This window comes from Carassius auratus, chromosome 19 (assembly GCF_003368295.1).
Source record: "Carassius auratus strain Wakin chromosome 19, ASM336829v1, whole genome shotgun sequence".
Lineage (NCBI taxonomy): Eukaryota > Metazoa > Chordata > Actinopteri > Cypriniformes > Cyprinidae > Carassius > Carassius auratus.
Window position 1 is genome coordinate 14,605,251 of NC_039261.1, and position 17,933 is coordinate 14,623,183.

Sequence of the window (17,933 nt, forward strand, 5' to 3'; positions counted from 1 at the left end):
GTTATTCATTTTCTAAAATAGCGGGAACTGGGCATGTTTTTATAAGATTCGCCCGTTAAGACTCAAATTTATTCATCTCCATCATCAACATAAAAGCTGAATTTGAATTCTGTAATATCCCCTTAATTACTTGTGACTGAAATGTAAATTTCATGGACCAAATTTCCATGCCATCAAACAAAAGAGATAGCAATCAGAGTAAACAGTATTTATTTTAGTCAGTTTACCTCAGACACAAACATGAAGCAAAGACAGACATTACAAAAGCAAAATTAAGTCAATAAGGGAATAATAATAATGCACAAACAGCTAACGGCTTTGAACTATGTATAGAAACATATAATTTTTTTCTGTACAGATGAACTTGCAATGAAATACACAAAAATAGTGCTCATTATAGTTAATGTCTCCTGTCCATCTATAAGCTGTAATTTTTAGAATCATTTATAAGTGAAAGATGCGTCTTTCAGGGCTGTTCTTCTTTTTTCTCCTCTATGTATGGCTCTTTTGTCTCTTCCAGAATCTCTTAACCTCGCTGTGTCCATGTGGCGACACCACCATGACCCTGTGAGCGGGGTTCTGCCAAACCAGCACACCTAAACCCTGCAGGACAGACCGGTACAGGACATCACTGCAGCACACACAGCTGCTTAATAAAGCACAGCAAGTACACATAGAAAGATGCCATTCTTTACCTGAGCCCTGTCCCGCAAGACTTCAAAATCAGCCTGGGATAAAAACTGGTTGTATAAGACTCCTGAAAGAATGAAAAACACCACTGAGAAGTTTGTAGATTTTCAGATGGTGTTTATGACCCCTACCCCAAACCTTATTCCAATGCAAATTCTTTATTTGCGTTGCATCTCTCTAACACACTTCTTATGCAGTCTGACATTTACATTCAAGAGAATGAACCCTGCAGCTCACCCATGGAATGGAAACAAGTTCTCTATGTCATAAAATCATCAAGATGTCATTTCTTTTTTTTTATTGAGATGGAGACAGCCATTCCCATTGGTTACATTTAAATACAATAGCAACACTGTATTATTTAAATAACTGAAATTCCTAATGTACAAAAATTATTAAATATAACACTGATATTTGAACTAACCTAAGTAATGTAAATTTGCTTTGGAGCTGGAGAGCTGGTCTCTTATGCACAAAGACATACTCACCCTCTGTGAACTGTAAGCGATCTTTCTCGAGCTCCCACAGTCTGATCTGATCCGTGATGGTTGGGGGAAGGATGGGGCTCTGAAGGACAGAATGATATGTGGAAACATGTTCTTGCATTAAGCAGAGAATATTTGCATAGCAGTATAGAATTGTCATGATAAGGGTCACCATATTGCACAAGGGAGACCCCTAAGGGACATCTGAGCCTGTAAGGGGAAACTACAGAGGGCTGTGAGATTACATTTTTGCAGTCAAAACCCAGAAACAAGTAAGCATTTCCAGTTTCATCATCCTGAAGTCAATGTTTTTTAGTTAAATGTCTGAAACAAGGTCTGTGGTGAACACAAGCTCAAGATATTTTCACACTTTATTCCATGGCATAAAAGAAATTAATACCCCATTTGTGCTTTTTTAAGCTATTACTTGCTAGAAGTTGCTAACCAGTGCCTACAAAGATTGGCAGGACATTTAAGATCACACACTGACTTCCATTGTATGGTAAAGAAATACTATGCAAGTCAATGGGTACCGTCCAATGTTTGTATACCAACCTTCTCCAAAATATCTTGTTTTGTGTTTAACAGCTGAAAGAAAATCATACAGGTTTGGAACAAAAGGAGGATGAGTGAATTATGACACAATTGTTTATTTTTGGGTGAACTATCCCTTTAATAGTGCTGATGACGTTAAAGTCATGTGACTGTGGTGAAGCTAAATTAAAAAGCAAGTGGAAAAAAATCCTATTATCTTTTTAAGTTTTTTATTTTTTTTAGAGAGAGAGAAAACATAGATAAAATTTCCAGGCTGGCCATGAAAAATATATCATTATTAAAGTGCTTTATGGGACTAATAGATTTCTAATGAACATGATCAATGAGATTTTCAACTGGAAAAACACAATTTTAAAGAAATCCTTATAAGCACTGCATTTAATTATATTAAACCATTTTAATAATTATTCATGATAAATGAAGAATTACTAGAAATAATTAATTACTAGAAATATTATAATTTCTTAAATACAATCACTCAGCCTTGAATTCATTCGAACCCTTTTTATTAGCACAAAGGTTTAAATTACCTGTTTAAGCATTACTGGGTGAGCTCGGGTACTTAAGAAGTGAATGATCTGAAATCACAAAATACATGAAACAAACAAACAAACAGCCCTGTCATTAGAAGAACAAACCAATCTGCAGAGCGCCAGGTTGTGTGTCTCTCACCTGTTGTGCTGTAATGCCGTTAGCGATGGCCTGCTGCACTGACTCTCTGGTTACCTGTGCAACCACCAGGTTAGGAAACCGATACAGCATCTCGCTAAAAAGAGCTACTAGTGCAATCTGGAGCTCAGAGTCTGTCGGAGAGAGATGGAGGAAGTGTGATTTCCTCGACTTATCTCATACGGTGCATTGCATTTTAGACAAGTCAGTGTGTGTGATGTGCGTGACGTACTTGTGTAGGCATATACACGGTAATTTGTTTCTACAACGATGAAGCCTGTGTCTCCTGTTCCTGCTGTGGCTCCGAGTGCAGTCGAAGCAGATCCAGTGGCAGTGTTTACTGTGACCCCTGCAGCTAGAGTTATGGCCAACCTGGTAGGGTAGTACCTCCTTGACTTCCTCTGTGAAAAGATGATGCAAACTGGTGCAACTGCTTTTTTTTATTTTTTAAGTCATCTTTCCAGTACAGTGCATTTAAAGTACTGCATAAGTAAAACATTTTGACAGCATGTTAGGATTACTATAAAATTCTAACAGCACTTTAACAATGTCCCTAGTGATAAATAAATACAAACCCGTTTAAAAGTTTGGGGTCAGTCAAATATTTATTTTGAAAAATAAAATAAAAAATTATTCAGCAACCACAAATTAAATTTGTACGTGTCAATAAAGACATTTATACTGTTATAAAATATTTTTGTTTCAAATAAATGCTGTTATTTCGAATTTTATAGTCATCAACAACAAGTTTACCACAGTTTACACAAAAATATGAAGCAGCACAACTGTTTTTAACATTAATAACAATAAAAAAAGTGTCTTGAGCAGCAAATCAGCATATTATTATGATTTCTGAAGGATCATGGGACAAAATTCAGCTTTGCATCACAGGAATAAAATACATTTGAAAATATATTCAAATATAAAACATATTTTAAATGGTAATAATATATATTTTGTATATTATTTTACTGTACTCTAACTGTAAAATAAACGCAGCCTTGGTGAGCATTTTAGACATCTTTAACAATACATTTTTTTTATTATTCCTTACTTTTGTTTGTGTATGTGCGTGCATAAAACACATTTTTATTATTATCTATATATTATATGTATAATTTGATCCTCACACAGAGCTGTTCAGCACTTTTACTGGATGACTGACTGACCTTTCTTTGGAAAACCAGACCGAACTCTCGTAAATGCTGCAAAAATGTGAGCAGAGACTCACTCATGCCCTCCACAGAATAATCCTGCGAGAAAAACAACAATCCCACTAGTAAAAAGCAAAACGTTTTAATAAGCACGCAAGCAAATCTATTTCATGAGACTATAGCAGAATGGCTTCTTTAATTGAATTACAATAAGTTATGGCTTTTATCTATGACTCGTATGTTATTCTTGACATTGTAAAAGCTGCACTCACCCTACCAAGAGTGGAAAAACTCAGCTGGAACAAAAAGGAAAGAATCTCCACCAGGTCCATTCCTCTCGACTGTGAAGGAGAAGATCAGACTGTTAATAAGGAGGTGGAGCCAGATTTTCCAAAACAATAACCACGTTTACACGCAGCCTAATAATACAATCAGAATGACAACTCAACTGGAATGAGAAGTCATCATGTAAACACCTTGAGGGAATTAAAATGATTAGACTGAAAGAAGAGGTGCAAGTCTTGAATAATTCACCGAACAGGAGCGACTGGCATACGAACATCTGTATCGGACAACTTTCACAATCAGATTCAAAAATACTTTGTGCGCACATGCAATGAGGTTCAGACGCTCTCTCACCCAGTGGTCTTTGCAAATGACTCTCATCCAGATGTCTAGTTATTAAAGGCCATATGTTTTCATTAGATAGAGACATCGTTTTGTGATGCTTTTACAAATTCTTAACTTCTGTTAAGCAAAGTTAGCAACGCAAGAAGAAAGCCATGTTTTTTTCCGTATGTTAGAAAGGCAAACACACTGTTGTATCATGCTAAGTTGTTTATCTTTCTTCAACAGCACTCAGAAGCTTCTCGCGGTTACTGCACTTTTGGCACACAGAAATTTGATTCACAATTTCAACTGGGTACACATGAATCTGCTGCCTGTCAGTCTAGTCTGTGCATGTTAACCTTTATATGAGACATATATCATAATGTGGGCCAGATTTACTGAACAGGCCAAATTAGCATGAGATCACAATCTCATAAGCACATCGATGAGAAAGGAGAGTTCTGCGGTTGATCCACTGACAATACACAAATGAAAGAACACAGACACAGCCAAATCATATCCATAATGACCAACACATAATGACCCAGCAGAGATGAAAACTGCATAATTTTTAGTAAGGTAATGAAACTTTGAAAGTGATTTAAGACTCTAAAACCATTAAGACATAACCATTTTAACCAATTTAAATGGACAAATTGTACCTGGTAATGTATTGCGTACAATAAGGTGACAAAAATACTTTTTGTTAAATTACAAATTAAGTTACATTAGTGTAAAGAAACATACATTTTTTTTTAAATATTATTTGGGTCATGCCGAGTCAACTCAACCACAGGTCCCCAGCACAAATTTTAGATTTTTTTGTAGAGGGGGATAAAAATGGCATAATTCACCTGAGATTCAGAGCCTTTTTATCGAGGGGTAAAAAGGACTTCAGAAAGATGACAGCATCATAACGGTACTTTTACACAGAGATTTGTTGGTCTGTTAGTAAAATCTGTTGACTTTAGCAATCTTTGAATCAATGGTGACCATTCAAAATGGGAAATAGCACTTTCAGGTTTTTTCTTTAAAGTTTGCAGGCCTGTAACTCAAAAAGTTAGTGAGCTCAACAGTGAGTGCAAGCTAGATTCAAGTGATTATTATTTTAAATATGGTTATTTTTCTTACAGAAATGCATCGATTCACAACAGGAGGCCTTTGTTCACCCCGCGGAGCCATGTGAGACACCTAGGCTGACTTTAGGGTGAATAAATTATGGCCTTATTTTCATTTTTGGGTGAACTAAGCCTTTAAGACATGCCTTTTTTGTGTGTTTAAATAACAGTAATTTGACTACCACAATCTTTAGCATGATTTATTTAAAGCTGCGGTAGGGAACTTTTGACGCTCTAGCGGTTAATAAACAGAACTGCTTACGTCTTGCGGAAGAACATCGTAGCCAGAACTACTTCTCTCTGTTTATGTCTATGAAGAATCACAAAGGTACTGGGTAACTCCACCGCGGTACCCCCGAATCAATCTAAAATAGTCCGAATATAAACACTTAAATATTCTCCTCTCATAAATGTTGTGTCTGAAAGGGAAACTCCATTAAATACACATACAATAAGTTCAGACTCAAAATAAATGCGTCCACAGCTTTTCACTGTTAATTTTTCACTGTGAGTCTCTAATAAATCCTGACCGTAGCTTTTTAATTGCCTAAAGTGGGTTTGTGCTGGTTCAAGCCGGTAGTAGATCTGCTCTTTACAGAGTACAGAGTAGACTCTAGATGTCATGCACTGACCTGCGCTGTTTTGAGGTACTGCAGAGTGAAGTACCACAGCTGAGATGCTGTGTCCAGCAGCAGGAACTGAAACCCTGCTGATGTGATACAAGGAGCCTCGCCAGCCTCGCTGAGAGAGAGAGAGAGAACGAGAGAGAGAGGGAGGAAAAAACAGATCAAGATCACTTTATGTCTACCCTTCATGTCTGACCTACTTTAGTTGGTGCATCAGGAGCGATGGTGTGCTCTACCTCTTCATGAGCCCGGCCTGTGTGAGAAGTTGGGCCAGATCCTGGCTGACGGCTGCGCTGGGAGAGCCCACCATGAAGTGAAGGATGACCTCCCAGCGCTCCATGGCATAGCGGTCCAGACTCTCTACATCCCTCGCATGACGATCGGGGCCCAGGTTACTGCCCTCATCTGTCCACGGTTTACCCCTGACAAAGTCAACATTAGTCCAGTAAACCTGCTTCCCCAACATTAAATACAGTTCCTAATCCAAAAAGTGTTCCTCACCCGCCTAGAAGTGCTACTCTCAGGTTGTCTTTAAACACTGGGTTCAGCACAAATCCTTGGAGTCCACCTTGAAGGTGCTGACTGTGCCAGAGCCGTAGCCCAATTAACACTGACACGCACTTATCGTGGTCCCTAGGAAAAGGAAAGAAACATGAAGATACATATATATATACATATATATATATATAAGAAAGTGATACATGACACTACCATTCAAATGTTTGAGGTGGGTAAGATGTTTTCGTAAAAAGTCTCACCAAGTCTCCATTTACAGTAATATTCCAAAATATTATTAACATTTAAAAGAACTGTTTATTGTTTTAAAATATTTTATTGATCATTTATTACTGTGATAGCAATTTTATCAGCCATTACTCCAGTGTCACATGATCCTACAGAAGTCATTTTAATATGCGATTTGGGTAACTCTTTATTTTTTTATTATGCACTTACTGTATGGTTAGGGTTTGGTTTAAGGTAACTTGTAAATCTATAATTATGAATAATTCATTATAATTATTATAGTAAGTACAAGTAACGTGTAGCAAGGACACCTTAATATCAAATGTTACCCCAATTTGTTTTAGAATGACAAAACTAACTTTTGTACATACTTTTGGCTGTCTTTTTTAACCCACAGCGCGACTGCAGCTTGTGGAAGTGGATGGTCTAAAAACAGCATCCGCATCACATAATTCTTTGCCAATGATGGAAGTTCCCTGTTAGAAAATGAATCGGACAAAAAGCATTAACCATTGTGTAACCTCAGTTTTATGAAAAATATGTTAGAACTATCATATTCTTTTAGGTAAAAATTTTGTTGGATTGAAAAGTAGGTTGTACATTCTTCTTCTCTCTCTCACTTTAATAAATCCCACTTGCATTATCTAACCAAATTAGATTCATACATGTTAAAATGCATGCATATTTAAAGACTGAAGCCAGATGGACCTGTAGACTGCCAGGCATGTTGCTGGGTGATTGTAGAGCTTGTCGAGGATCTCTGGACTCAATTCCTTTAGATACTCATGCAAGTTTTTGCACTGCAGCTGGACTCGAAGCTTCATCTGTTTACATAGGAGAATGAAGAGGCAAAGGATGACTTGCGTTATGACTTATTACTATAATGAAAGGCCATGGTGAGTGGTAAAAAGTGCATCATACTGTTCATAATACATGAACAGTACCACATAAAAAATTTTTTTTTGCACATAGGAATATGTAACTGAGGCGTTAGAGCACATTCAATAGCTATAATTTACATAAACAAAATACACTTAAATCAAAAGTCAACAGGCAACGAATACATTGAAAACGATATTTAATAATGTATCACTGTGCTTATTGTTGCGTGCAGTTCCAGATTACAGAAGTGTTTAATGTCAGTGTTTTTCGCTTTAAAATATAATATACAGTCAATATGCTTACCATGTCTCAGGTGCGTCAGGTAGCGCAAGAGAGTGCATTAAATGAAGTTAATCATTTTATTTCTTCACAACAATTCATACATGCATTCAGTACTGATGGTAAGAAGCCATGTTGAAGGATCACGTGACCGCCGAAACGTGCAGTCTGATTGGCTAACGTGCCGTGCGTGGGGCGGGACTTTCGATAAACTATTCATTCGTAAACTTCTTATTTAAAATACATGGTGTTTTTAAAGACATGTTTTATTGTGTATACTTAAACTAAACTATAGCCCTGCAAAAAAATGACTCCCACACACATTATTATTTATTTATTTTTATTTGAAAACATGTACAAAGCATTTTTATTATTTCATACCCTTTAAATTATACTCAAAAAAGAAAAACATTTTCTCATGAATCCTCCTTTTCTTGGAACCTGTAACAGAGAAATTAAATGAAAAATTCTGGCATCGGTGCACATATAGATCTAATATCACTTAACACAATGTCTAAACAACATTTACAACAACCTCCTGGAACAATGATAAGTTGTCAATAAGAGCATAACATGTAAATGACCTGCAGTGTATGCATGTGAAGAAAACCGTCTGTCCTTCATCTGCAGATCTCATCTGTCTTGTATGATAAACCATTCCTTCTTTATTACAGCGGGAACATCTCCTGTCAATCTAAAAGAGGAATAGGTTTAATGTCTATTGAGTGATGTTCCGAACAGAACCAATACTATTTAAGAATCTAACACAAATATATTTTGAAATAGCTCACCACTGGGCCCTTTAATTCAGCATCTTCTTCGCTGTCAACAGTGCTGGAGCTCTGATCCAGAGGATTAAACACCACCGAGGACTGAATCACTTGAGCTGTGAAGTCTGAGAGAGAGTCCTACAGCTAGATTATAATACAAACTCGCTGATTTATCATAAACCTCTGCTGCTGGGTGCTGGGTCTAGCACTAAATATCCAATAACTTATGTCTCTCACCTCGAACAGGGATTTTGAAGGAACACCGTGGACAGGTGATAGTATTTTCCCTGCCAGGCACTGGAAGAATATTCCCACATTCTGGGCAGAAGTTGAGATCACCACTAAAACATGACATTTCTGGTAAAATAATACAGAGATTTACACTGCGTTCAAAACAAGATGCGTCTTAACGCACTCGCTTATTAAAGCTTAAACACAACGGCCTCGAACATGCAATTTCTACCCTGCTTTCAATAACAAGCACAATATTTCTGGTCTGTAATCTGAGAACTTTCTTCTGAAGACAGTTCCACGTGTTATGTCCTCGTCGCGGATTGATGACGCCATCGCCAGCCTCTCTCGCAGGTGCAGTGAAATTCAACAGCTTCTACAGTATTTTGAGGTAACTGCGATAAGTTACTGTTAAGTTAATATGTTTAGTATAGTTTGCTAGTTTGACCTGCCCTCTTAATTAGTCGCGTATTAATTAACACAAAGAAACAGCTTCAAATGAATGTTAATTTTTTGCAATTATAGTGCAAGAGAAATTGTTTTTATTTTAAATAGCTTGTCATAAGAATTGTTGATAAGTTACTGTATAAGTATGTGTTGTCTGTTACCAAGTAGAGAAAAACAACACGCAGGTTTAATTCAATGTAATTCATGATATATTGTTACTTATTAATAATAGTAATCAAATAAAATGTATAGTGTATAATTTTTTTTTTTTAAATATTTGATTACAAAATGTATGTGGTTCGTGTTAATGTTAATCATGTTATCAAATATAATAAAATAAATGTGTGTGTGTGTGTTTATACACACACACACACACACACAAAACCAGTCTTAAGTCGCTGGGGGATATTTGCAGTAACAGAAATACATTAAATGGGTTAAAAAATTATATTTTTGTTTTATGCCAAAAATCTTTAGGATATTAATTAAAGATCATGTTCCATGAAGATATATATATATAGTAATTTTACTATTAATATGCATTGCTAAGGGATTTATTTGGATTAATTTAAAGGCAGTTTTCTCAATATTTAGATTTTGTTTGCACTCTCATATTCCAGATAATCAAATATTTGTTTCTTGGCCAAATATTGTCCTAACAAACAAAACAGGAAACATTGCCTTTTCCAAATAAACATGCTTCCTATAATTGCTGAGATTGAACAGTACTTTGCAAACTGTTTAGCCCTTATTTTAGATAGCCCCCCAATGCAAAGTCCATGGATCACCAGCCTGTGTACATGACCTAGACTACCAAACACCAGCACTATAAACTGGCATCTGTACCCAAGGTTCCCAATGGTAGATATCAACGACTGATATTTTAAAATCTCAGAGCAGTAAGAGTCCTCCATAAACAAGTCAAATGCACAACACCTCAAATAGTGTAACTGTTTTGCCATTCTGAGAGACGTTTACTATATCTGGTGTATTAGCAATTCCTAGAAAAGTGCTTGCAAAATATACCAGATGATAGTAGATATGAGATATCGATGATTACATTACATAATGATTAACAGGAAGAGGGACTGTCAGTAACTATTATTCATTTAGTTTTGATTACTCATGTATTTCTTTGTTGTCTTTTCCCAATCTCTCCACAGGTTGAATGAGAATGACGTTGAGAATGAGCTGTTGGACTATGAGGAGGATGAGGTGGTGTCAGGGACACAGGCCTCGGACACAACAGTGGGATAATATCCATCAGGAAAGAAGGGGTCAAATATCTGTCCATCCACTCCTCAGGATTCAAGGATTTCCTTCTCAGACCAGAACTGCTGAAAGCTATAGTGGACTGTGGATTTGGACATCCATCGCAGGGTTTGACATATTATATTTAAATATATTTATGTGTATGTGTGTTTTCCTCTTTCAGTTCAGGATGAAAGCATTCCTCAGGCGATCCTGGGGATGGATGTATTATTATAGAAGACGGCTGTCTTTGTGTTGGCTACCCTTCAGCAGCTGGAGCCAGTGACAGGGCAGGCAATCTTTTTAAAGGCTTTGACAACAAAAAACTACATAAATAAAGTGATTTCTCTGAGTGTGCCTTATGTGCCATCCCACAAGTTTTGGGGTTGACCAGAGATTGCTTTCACCCAGGTGTCAGTGTTGGTGATGTCACATCCGAGAGCTGGCCTTGCAGATCAGCAAAGAGTATGAGCACTTCTCCAAAAACATGCCCGGCGTTAAAGTAAGAAGCCCGAACTTTCAAATTCTAAGAAAGCTTTAGTTCACATGTTTCAGCTACTTACTTTAAATATCTCTTCTGATCTGTCCTGTAGAAGAGGCTGTGATAGATGTAAAAGTGGCCTCTGTTTCCATTCTTGTGTTGGAATTTCAACTGGAAGAGCAGTTTACTGAATTGTAAATGAATTACAATGAATTTCATTCATATCACAGAGGAATTTCTTTAGTCTACCTTTGGAATACACCAAATAATTACACTACTCTTTGAAAATGTTGAGGTCAGTAAGATTTTTTTAAAAAGAATTAATACTTTTATTCAGCAGGGGTGCATTAAATTGATCACAACTGACAGTAATAATAACAGATCAGTTCAAAGAAATGTTCTTTTGAAAAATATAGTCATTACAGTGTCCTGAAAAAATATATATAAAGGATTTCAAGCAGTTTTCAACATTGATAATAATTTGAAATGTTTCTTGAACAGCTCATCAACATATTAGATGATTTCTGAAGGATCACGTGACACTGAAGACTGGAGCAATGAAGCTGAAAATTCAGCTTTGCATTCGGAATAAATACATTTTTATTGAATTTCAATCAAAAGTTATTTTTGAATTGTAATATTGTTTGACATTATTACTGTTTTACTGTAAAAATGCAGCCTTGAGAGACTTAAAATGTTTTGCATATAGCACCAAAAATGATTTATTTTGTAGACATTATATTGATATTTGTCATTTTGTGATGTAAATAACGTGTTCTTCCACTAGGGTCTGTAAAATTAAATGTAATAAATTTTAATATGCATAAAAAAACATGAATATAATACAATAGATTATTTACATCATCTGATGGGTGATCCATACATATAAATTAAATGTATTAATAAAACCTACACTTGCAGTTTCACTTCTTGTCTGCCGTGTCACAAAAACCCAGGAGTTTAAATTAAAAGCAAGTCATGATCTGCTAATCTAAAAAACTGTTACTTTTTAATATTGCTGTGCACAATCTTTTCTCACCTTCATTTGTGTGTGCAGTCTCTCTCCCCAGGTGGCAGTGTTCTTTGGTGGTTTATCTATAAAGAAGGATGATGAGGTTCTGAAGAAAGAGAGCCCTCATGTGGTGGTGGAAACTCCTGGATGCATTTAGCGTTTCAACCTGCGCCACATCAAGCACTTCATCCTGGACGAATGTGACAAGATGCTGGAGCAGCTTCGTGAGCAGACTCTTTACGAGACTATGACTGTGTTCCCAACGAAATTACACTGAATTCTGTGCAGTACACACATGCATTTTTCTTTAAAAGCTGTAGGAGAAACTGTAGGCATTATTCTGCTGTCCCATTGTTGTCAGATAGCAAAACAAAAAAATAACACAATGCATTTTAATTCAGTCTTTAATAATAATTATCTAAACATTGCACATCGCACACTATACTACTTACACTATGTACTTCAGAAACAGTTTGAGTAGCATGCTGTGCCAAACAAAGCTATGATTAATATAAATTTTCCCCTGCAGACATGTGGCGTGATGTCCAGGAGATCTTTCGTATGACCCCTCACGAGAAGCAGGTCATGATGTTCAGTGCCACCCTGAGTAAAGAGATCCGTCCCGTCTGCAGAAAGTTCATTCAAGACGTAATTACGCCTCTCCTACTTCTATGTCAGCAGCTCCTTCCCTTCACAAGACCACCTCATACCCATTTACGGCCTCCCTGAGACATCGTAACACTTAATGCCCCTCCTGCTGCCCGTTTGATAATCACAGACCGTTAACTAATAGAGGCACAGTGAAAAAGATGTTAAGTGCTGAATCCCCACCTCAGCTGGCAATGCTGCGTCTGCATTTGGCAAACAGATAATGCAGCATCCATCAGGGTCAGTCCACTCTAAATATAAATAGGTCCTTTAACAACCTTGGATAAAGTCATGAAGAGTCCATCCAATGTATTTTAAACAGGATACGAGGATGTCTTTAAGGGAAGGATCTAGTGTATCTTTAAATTCACTTCAGAGTCGTAAAATTCAAAGCATGAACCATTTAGGCATTTAGAGACCCAAAATCCTTCCCGTTTGAATATTATTTCACTCTCAGTTTCTATTTATCATGATAAATTGCTTAAGTTCCTGTTCGACTGTAATTCCAGCCTAGTGATCTGTCCTCAAATAACCTTTAATTAAGAGGAGAAGCACTTGTTGGAGCTTCGTGAATTCTCGTCAACTGCCAGAGACTCTCAAGAGGCACAAAACTAAAACCGATAAAGTGGCGGCCCGACAAAGCAAGCTGCTAAAAACTACATTAGATTCACAAGAAACTGGCACTACAGGGCTGCAGTTAATTTCTCCTTAACAAAGAAGACAGCAGGAATACAATGAAATAAAAGATTCAGTCTTTGGTGGCTTAAATCAGTTCAGGTGGACCAGCCGATGAGGGAACAGCTCTTCATCAATCCAGCTGACAGTCTCTGCCCCCAAGAAAAAAGACTAACTGTCTGTCGCTAAGTTAAATTCAAGGCGATAAAACTGGCCCGAAGCGGTGGAGAAAGAATGCGCGGGTGTAAGGGACAAGAGAAGAGAGCGAAAGGGAGGATTAAGCTGCAGAAGACTGGAGCGAGAGGGATGAGCTGATGAAGAAACTTAGATGAGAGAGAGGAGACATGCGCGGGTGTAGATAGAGGCGCTCTTGAAGAACCATTGGGTGGCCAGACTCAAAAAGAAACCGTAAATAGTACAATACAACTTTGAGCCCCTTTGAAATATTCAGAATGATTGTGAGGGGCGTGGCTTCACTTAATATTCATGAGCAAATCTCCTTGCACCATAATATACTTTAAAATGGGTATTTTTAACACAGAGATTCTAACATCCACTCTCTTGTGCTTATTTAGTGAGAGTTACAATACATAAATACCATTAAACATAAGGTTGAAGACAATATAGGAAAATGAGCTTTAGACCAGCTCAGCAGCAAATAGAGGATTCATTGACAGACAGTAAAGAGGTTTGTCTAAACGTCTCGAAGGTAAGTGCAAAAGTGCATTTAGCAGTGCTACTGTGTCAGACACGGCAGGAGGTGGAGTTTAGCGCTTCTGTCATGGGACTAATATTTAGATTTTGATCTCAGTCCTTTTCCACGGCCATCACTTTATAGCTTGTTTTAGTAGCCCAGATCCTAAAACAAAAGTCTACCTGGATTAAACAATCAGGCACATAAATTTGGCCTTCTGAACCTCCCACTGCTAAATGTTTAACAATGTTGCAGTATGGTGTGAGGTGGTTTATAAGTGTTTAAAGTCAACATGAAAAGTCATTCATAACTTGTATCACTTGCATAGAAAGAGACAATTTCTGAATGTGGGGTGGGACTTGATTGAATGGTGGACAGTGGAGTGGACCATACTTTTAATGAATGTTGCAATCAGCTGCCACATGCTTTTGACTGGTTTGGTGGCTGAATGTTGAAATTACCCGATTGTAATGCTTTTAAATAATGGAGTTAACTGCTAGCAAGATTTATAGAAAGGCTGGATTGCATACATCAGTAGCCTAAAAGTCAAGCTAAAAAATGTATTGGACTTTTTACACCATTCAAAAGCTTAAGACCGACTGAAGTTGTACCAGATCTAGATAATGCACTTGCACTTTGCTTTCATTTAGCATGTACTCACATTAATCTGACTATAACTGGCCTGGTACTTACTGACTCTATGGCTGTTTGGCTGTTGTTCGAGGATGGGCTTTGTTCAATCCATCGGTTGTTGATTGGATGGAGGCAGATCTTAATGCAAGTCTGCAGTCGATTGTATATGAATTAAAAGGGCTAAATGATTGGAAAAGTCTGGCCAGAGAGATGTCTGTCATTTCTCCGATTTGCCAAAAAGTAAAATAGCTACAAATTGCCATGGGTTTTTTTGTTGTAGCCTTGGTGAAATCATCCAAAAAAGAGATGTTAAGGCAGATCAAGTTATTACATTTTAATGAAAGGCTACTTTGTTCTGTGGAATAATGTGCTCTGATGAATCAGTCGTGTTATGAACAGGAGTGTGTATTTAGAAAGCAAATAAGGTCAAAGAGGCTTTCGATTTCATGTTGACTTTATTCTACTTAAAACTCATTTCTGTCAAACTGCACATTGCTTGATGTAACAGAAGTAGTTTTACTCTGCGTTTCCTCTATAGTAGAACTGTTTATTTAGAAATAGCACAGATAAGATTTTAGGCTTGATATTGGTAGCTAAAAGTAGCCTAGGTCAGCAGGGAAGCATTTATCAACGTGTTGAGACAGTAAGTGTGTGTGTGTGTGTGTGTGTGTGTGTGTGTGTGTTGTGTCCTCATTGGCTTGGGACGGGAGGGGAGGGTGAATCTAACCCCCATCCCTTCTCTTCCTTCCCTTTCTCCTGCTGTTTCATAACTCTCTCCTTCCTAACACCATGTTCTCCTTCTCATTGTCATCTCCTCCCCCACCACTGTCCTTCTCTAAACTCTTTATACCTCTATTGTCCTTTATTTTTCTTTGTCTGTCTTGCTGTTTCCACCCATGCCATAAACACCACTTCCTCTTTCACACCCTTGTAACATTATTATCCGCACCACCCTTGTCTTGTCAACGTTCCTGTGTCTTCACAATGTGAACCTGCACGCTCCTCTCCCTCCCCTCCTCACCTTCCCCCTGCTTCCACTGGTTGTCCTAGCCCATGGAAATGTTTGTGGACGACGAGACAAAGCTGACGCTTCACGGCCTCCAGCAGTACTACGTCAAGCTGAAGGACAACGAGAAGAACAGGAAGCTCTTTGACCTCCTGGACGTGTTGGAGTTCAATCAGGTACAGTATCTGGAGAGTCCAGCAGGGGACACACAGAAAGTCCCCAAAGTCGATGCAAATGGGGATTGACTCAAGGAAGAGACACTGATTTTTGCCGCTTTCTAAGAAACGTTTGCATATCTGAAAGCGACTGAATGCACTCTGGTCATTCACATGCTTTAATGCAAAATACAACGCGACCCATTTGAATACAGATTTTGTTTATCCAATTAAATGCAAACTGCAACCGAATGGAACGGATGGAAGTAAAATTGTGAGATGATGAAATACAGCTCAGTTCAAAACCATATTCAAGTTTTGATGCAACTTGATTATGCAATTTTACAACCCTAACCTTAAATATTGTGTGCAGTACATAAATGGTTTAGGGTCCAATGGATTTTTTATCTGGATAGTTGGTTTCTGGAGATTTTGCCAAGCAATACAAAAGATTGACCTAAGCTATAAAAAAAAAAAAAAAAAAAAAGAAAAAGCTAACTCAATGGGAGAATTTTTGCACTTGGTTTGATGTGGTCATTGCATTTGATGTGTCATTTTAATAAAGACATCTGGCTGGTACAGCGGTTTATTTTTGCAGGTGGTGATCTTTGTCAAGTCCGTGCAGCGTTGTATTGCTCTGGCTCAGTTGCTGGTAGAGCAAAATTTCCCTGCCATTGCCATTCATAGAGCAATGCCTAAAACACTTTAATGTTATAGTTATGATTGTAGGCTTTTAGGTGCCCATATCACATTTGAGACTATTATTATTGTCCTAGATTAGCTCTATATCAGCAGTTCAAGGATCTCCAGAGACGGATCCTAGTAGCCACAAACCTGTTTGGCGGAGTTATGGACATGAAAAGAGTCAACATTGCCTTCAACTACGACATGCCTGAAGATTCAGACACATACCTGCACAGGGTTGGTTTAGTTTATATGAAGTTAATAATTAATGTAAAAAAAGCCAAGTTCCAGAGAGTAAAATGATCCATCTGAACAGCTTTAACTTTTCTCACTCGTTCAGGTTGCGAGGGCCGGCAGGTTTGGAACGAAAGGTCTGGCCATCACCTTTGTCAGATGAGACTGACGCCTGCACTTTGAACGATGTTCAGGACAGGTTTGAGGTAAACATAAGTGAACCTCCAGAGGAGATTGACATCTCTTTATACAGTGAGTGCATGGTAATATTCAGTCTTTACAGACGATTTTCCAATAAAAAAGGTTTTAAAGGGATTTAAAATGTGCGCATTTATTCATCGTTATTTCAGAATCCTGTTCAACTGCCTTTTTCCCCCTGAGGAACACAAACTATTTTGAAGAATGTCTATGTTGCTTTTTTCCATAAAAAAAGAAAGTTAATGGGGGTTTTGTTAATAGAAAATGTCGAAATTGCCCATATTTAGTCAATGTTTTGAGGAAACGCATCAAAACAGTTCTTATGTTATCTGAAGTTGTGCTATTATGCAGTTTTCTCTTTTTGTATCTTTCTCCTAGTAGAACAAACACGATAAAGACGACACACCACAAAAGGTAGCAGTTTCTTCGGAGGATGCATGGCATTGTAGCAACAGAGTTTGTCTGTTATGGTGTTAGTGAAAAAACAGTTCATATCACAGTTATCATAAAATGTAGTGGATTTCCTAATACCTCCTCAGTAGTTCAGTTTTGCTTGTTGACGAAAAAAAAAAGAAAAAGCATTATTTTCAATAGCTTATTTTCAATAGCATTATTTTCAATATTTTTCCTCTCAATATGAATAATTTACTTTTTTTAAATTTATTTTTATAATGTTTTCATCATTGGATTAAAATGGACCATATAGTTGATTGCATGGATGTTAAATGGTTTGAAAGTTGTTTAATATATTAGCAGTATTTGCAGAATGCTTGTTACCAGTGAAGTAGGTATCAACAAAATGAGTTCAGTGTATGTTCAGCTGCCAGAACAATGGCCACTTTGTTTAAACTACTTAAGTCTTGTTAAACCAAATAAAGTATGTCTGTTTAATTTACACACACTTAGTTTGTAAGATTTCCAAGTGGTTCGCAAGACTTTTGTCTGTTCATTTTATATGTTCAACTTAACGCACATCAACTGGAATCATAACTGCATTTGGTGT

General features: G+C 37.3%; 3 protein-coding genes across 3 annotated transcripts; 1 reads left to right on the plus strand and 2 right to left on the minus strand.

The window, feature by feature from the left end:
- Nucleotides 1-193: 193 nt before the first annotated feature.
- Nucleotides 194-7,986, minus strand: gtf2h4 (general transcription factor IIH, polypeptide 4). Its single transcript, XM_026289065.1, has 14 exons — nt 7,836-7,986; nt 7,359-7,474; nt 7,022-7,126; nt 6,408-6,539; nt 6,143-6,328; nt 5,913-6,021; nt 3,826-3,894; nt 3,569-3,652; nt 2,632-2,800; nt 2,403-2,533; nt 2,261-2,308; nt 1,179-1,257; nt 696-757; nt 194-603 (listed from the first exon to the last, which is right to left on the minus strand). The coding sequence occupies exons 1-14, from the start codon at nt 7,836-7,838 to the stop codon at nt 493-495; spliced, it is 1,404 nt and encodes a 467-aa protein (XP_026144850.1). The 5' UTR covers nt 7,839-7,986; the 3' UTR covers nt 194-492.
- A 148-nt stretch (nt 7,987-8,134) lies between these two features.
- polr1h (RNA polymerase I subunit H) lies at nt 8,135-9,154 on the minus strand. The gene is made up of 4 exons (XM_026289066.1): nt 8,819-9,154; nt 8,603-8,706; nt 8,396-8,505; nt 8,135-8,252 (listed from the first exon to the last, which is right to left on the minus strand). The coding sequence occupies exons 1-4, from the start codon at nt 8,934-8,936 to the stop codon at nt 8,228-8,230; spliced, it is 357 nt and encodes a 118-aa protein (XP_026144851.1). The 5' UTR covers nt 8,937-9,154; the 3' UTR covers nt 8,135-8,227.
- A 2,616-nt stretch (nt 9,155-11,770) lies between these two features.
- On the plus strand, nt 11,771-16,993 carry LOC113119532 (spliceosome RNA helicase DDX39B-like). The gene is made up of 4 exons (XM_026289090.1): nt 11,771-12,651; nt 15,704-15,835; nt 16,591-16,735; nt 16,839-16,993. The coding sequence occupies exons 1-3, from the start codon at nt 12,535-12,537 to the stop codon at nt 16,708-16,710; spliced, it is 369 nt and encodes a 122-aa protein (XP_026144875.1). The 5' UTR covers nt 11,771-12,534; the 3' UTR covers nt 16,711-16,735; nt 16,839-16,993.
- Nucleotides 16,994-17,933: the final 940 nt, after the last annotated feature.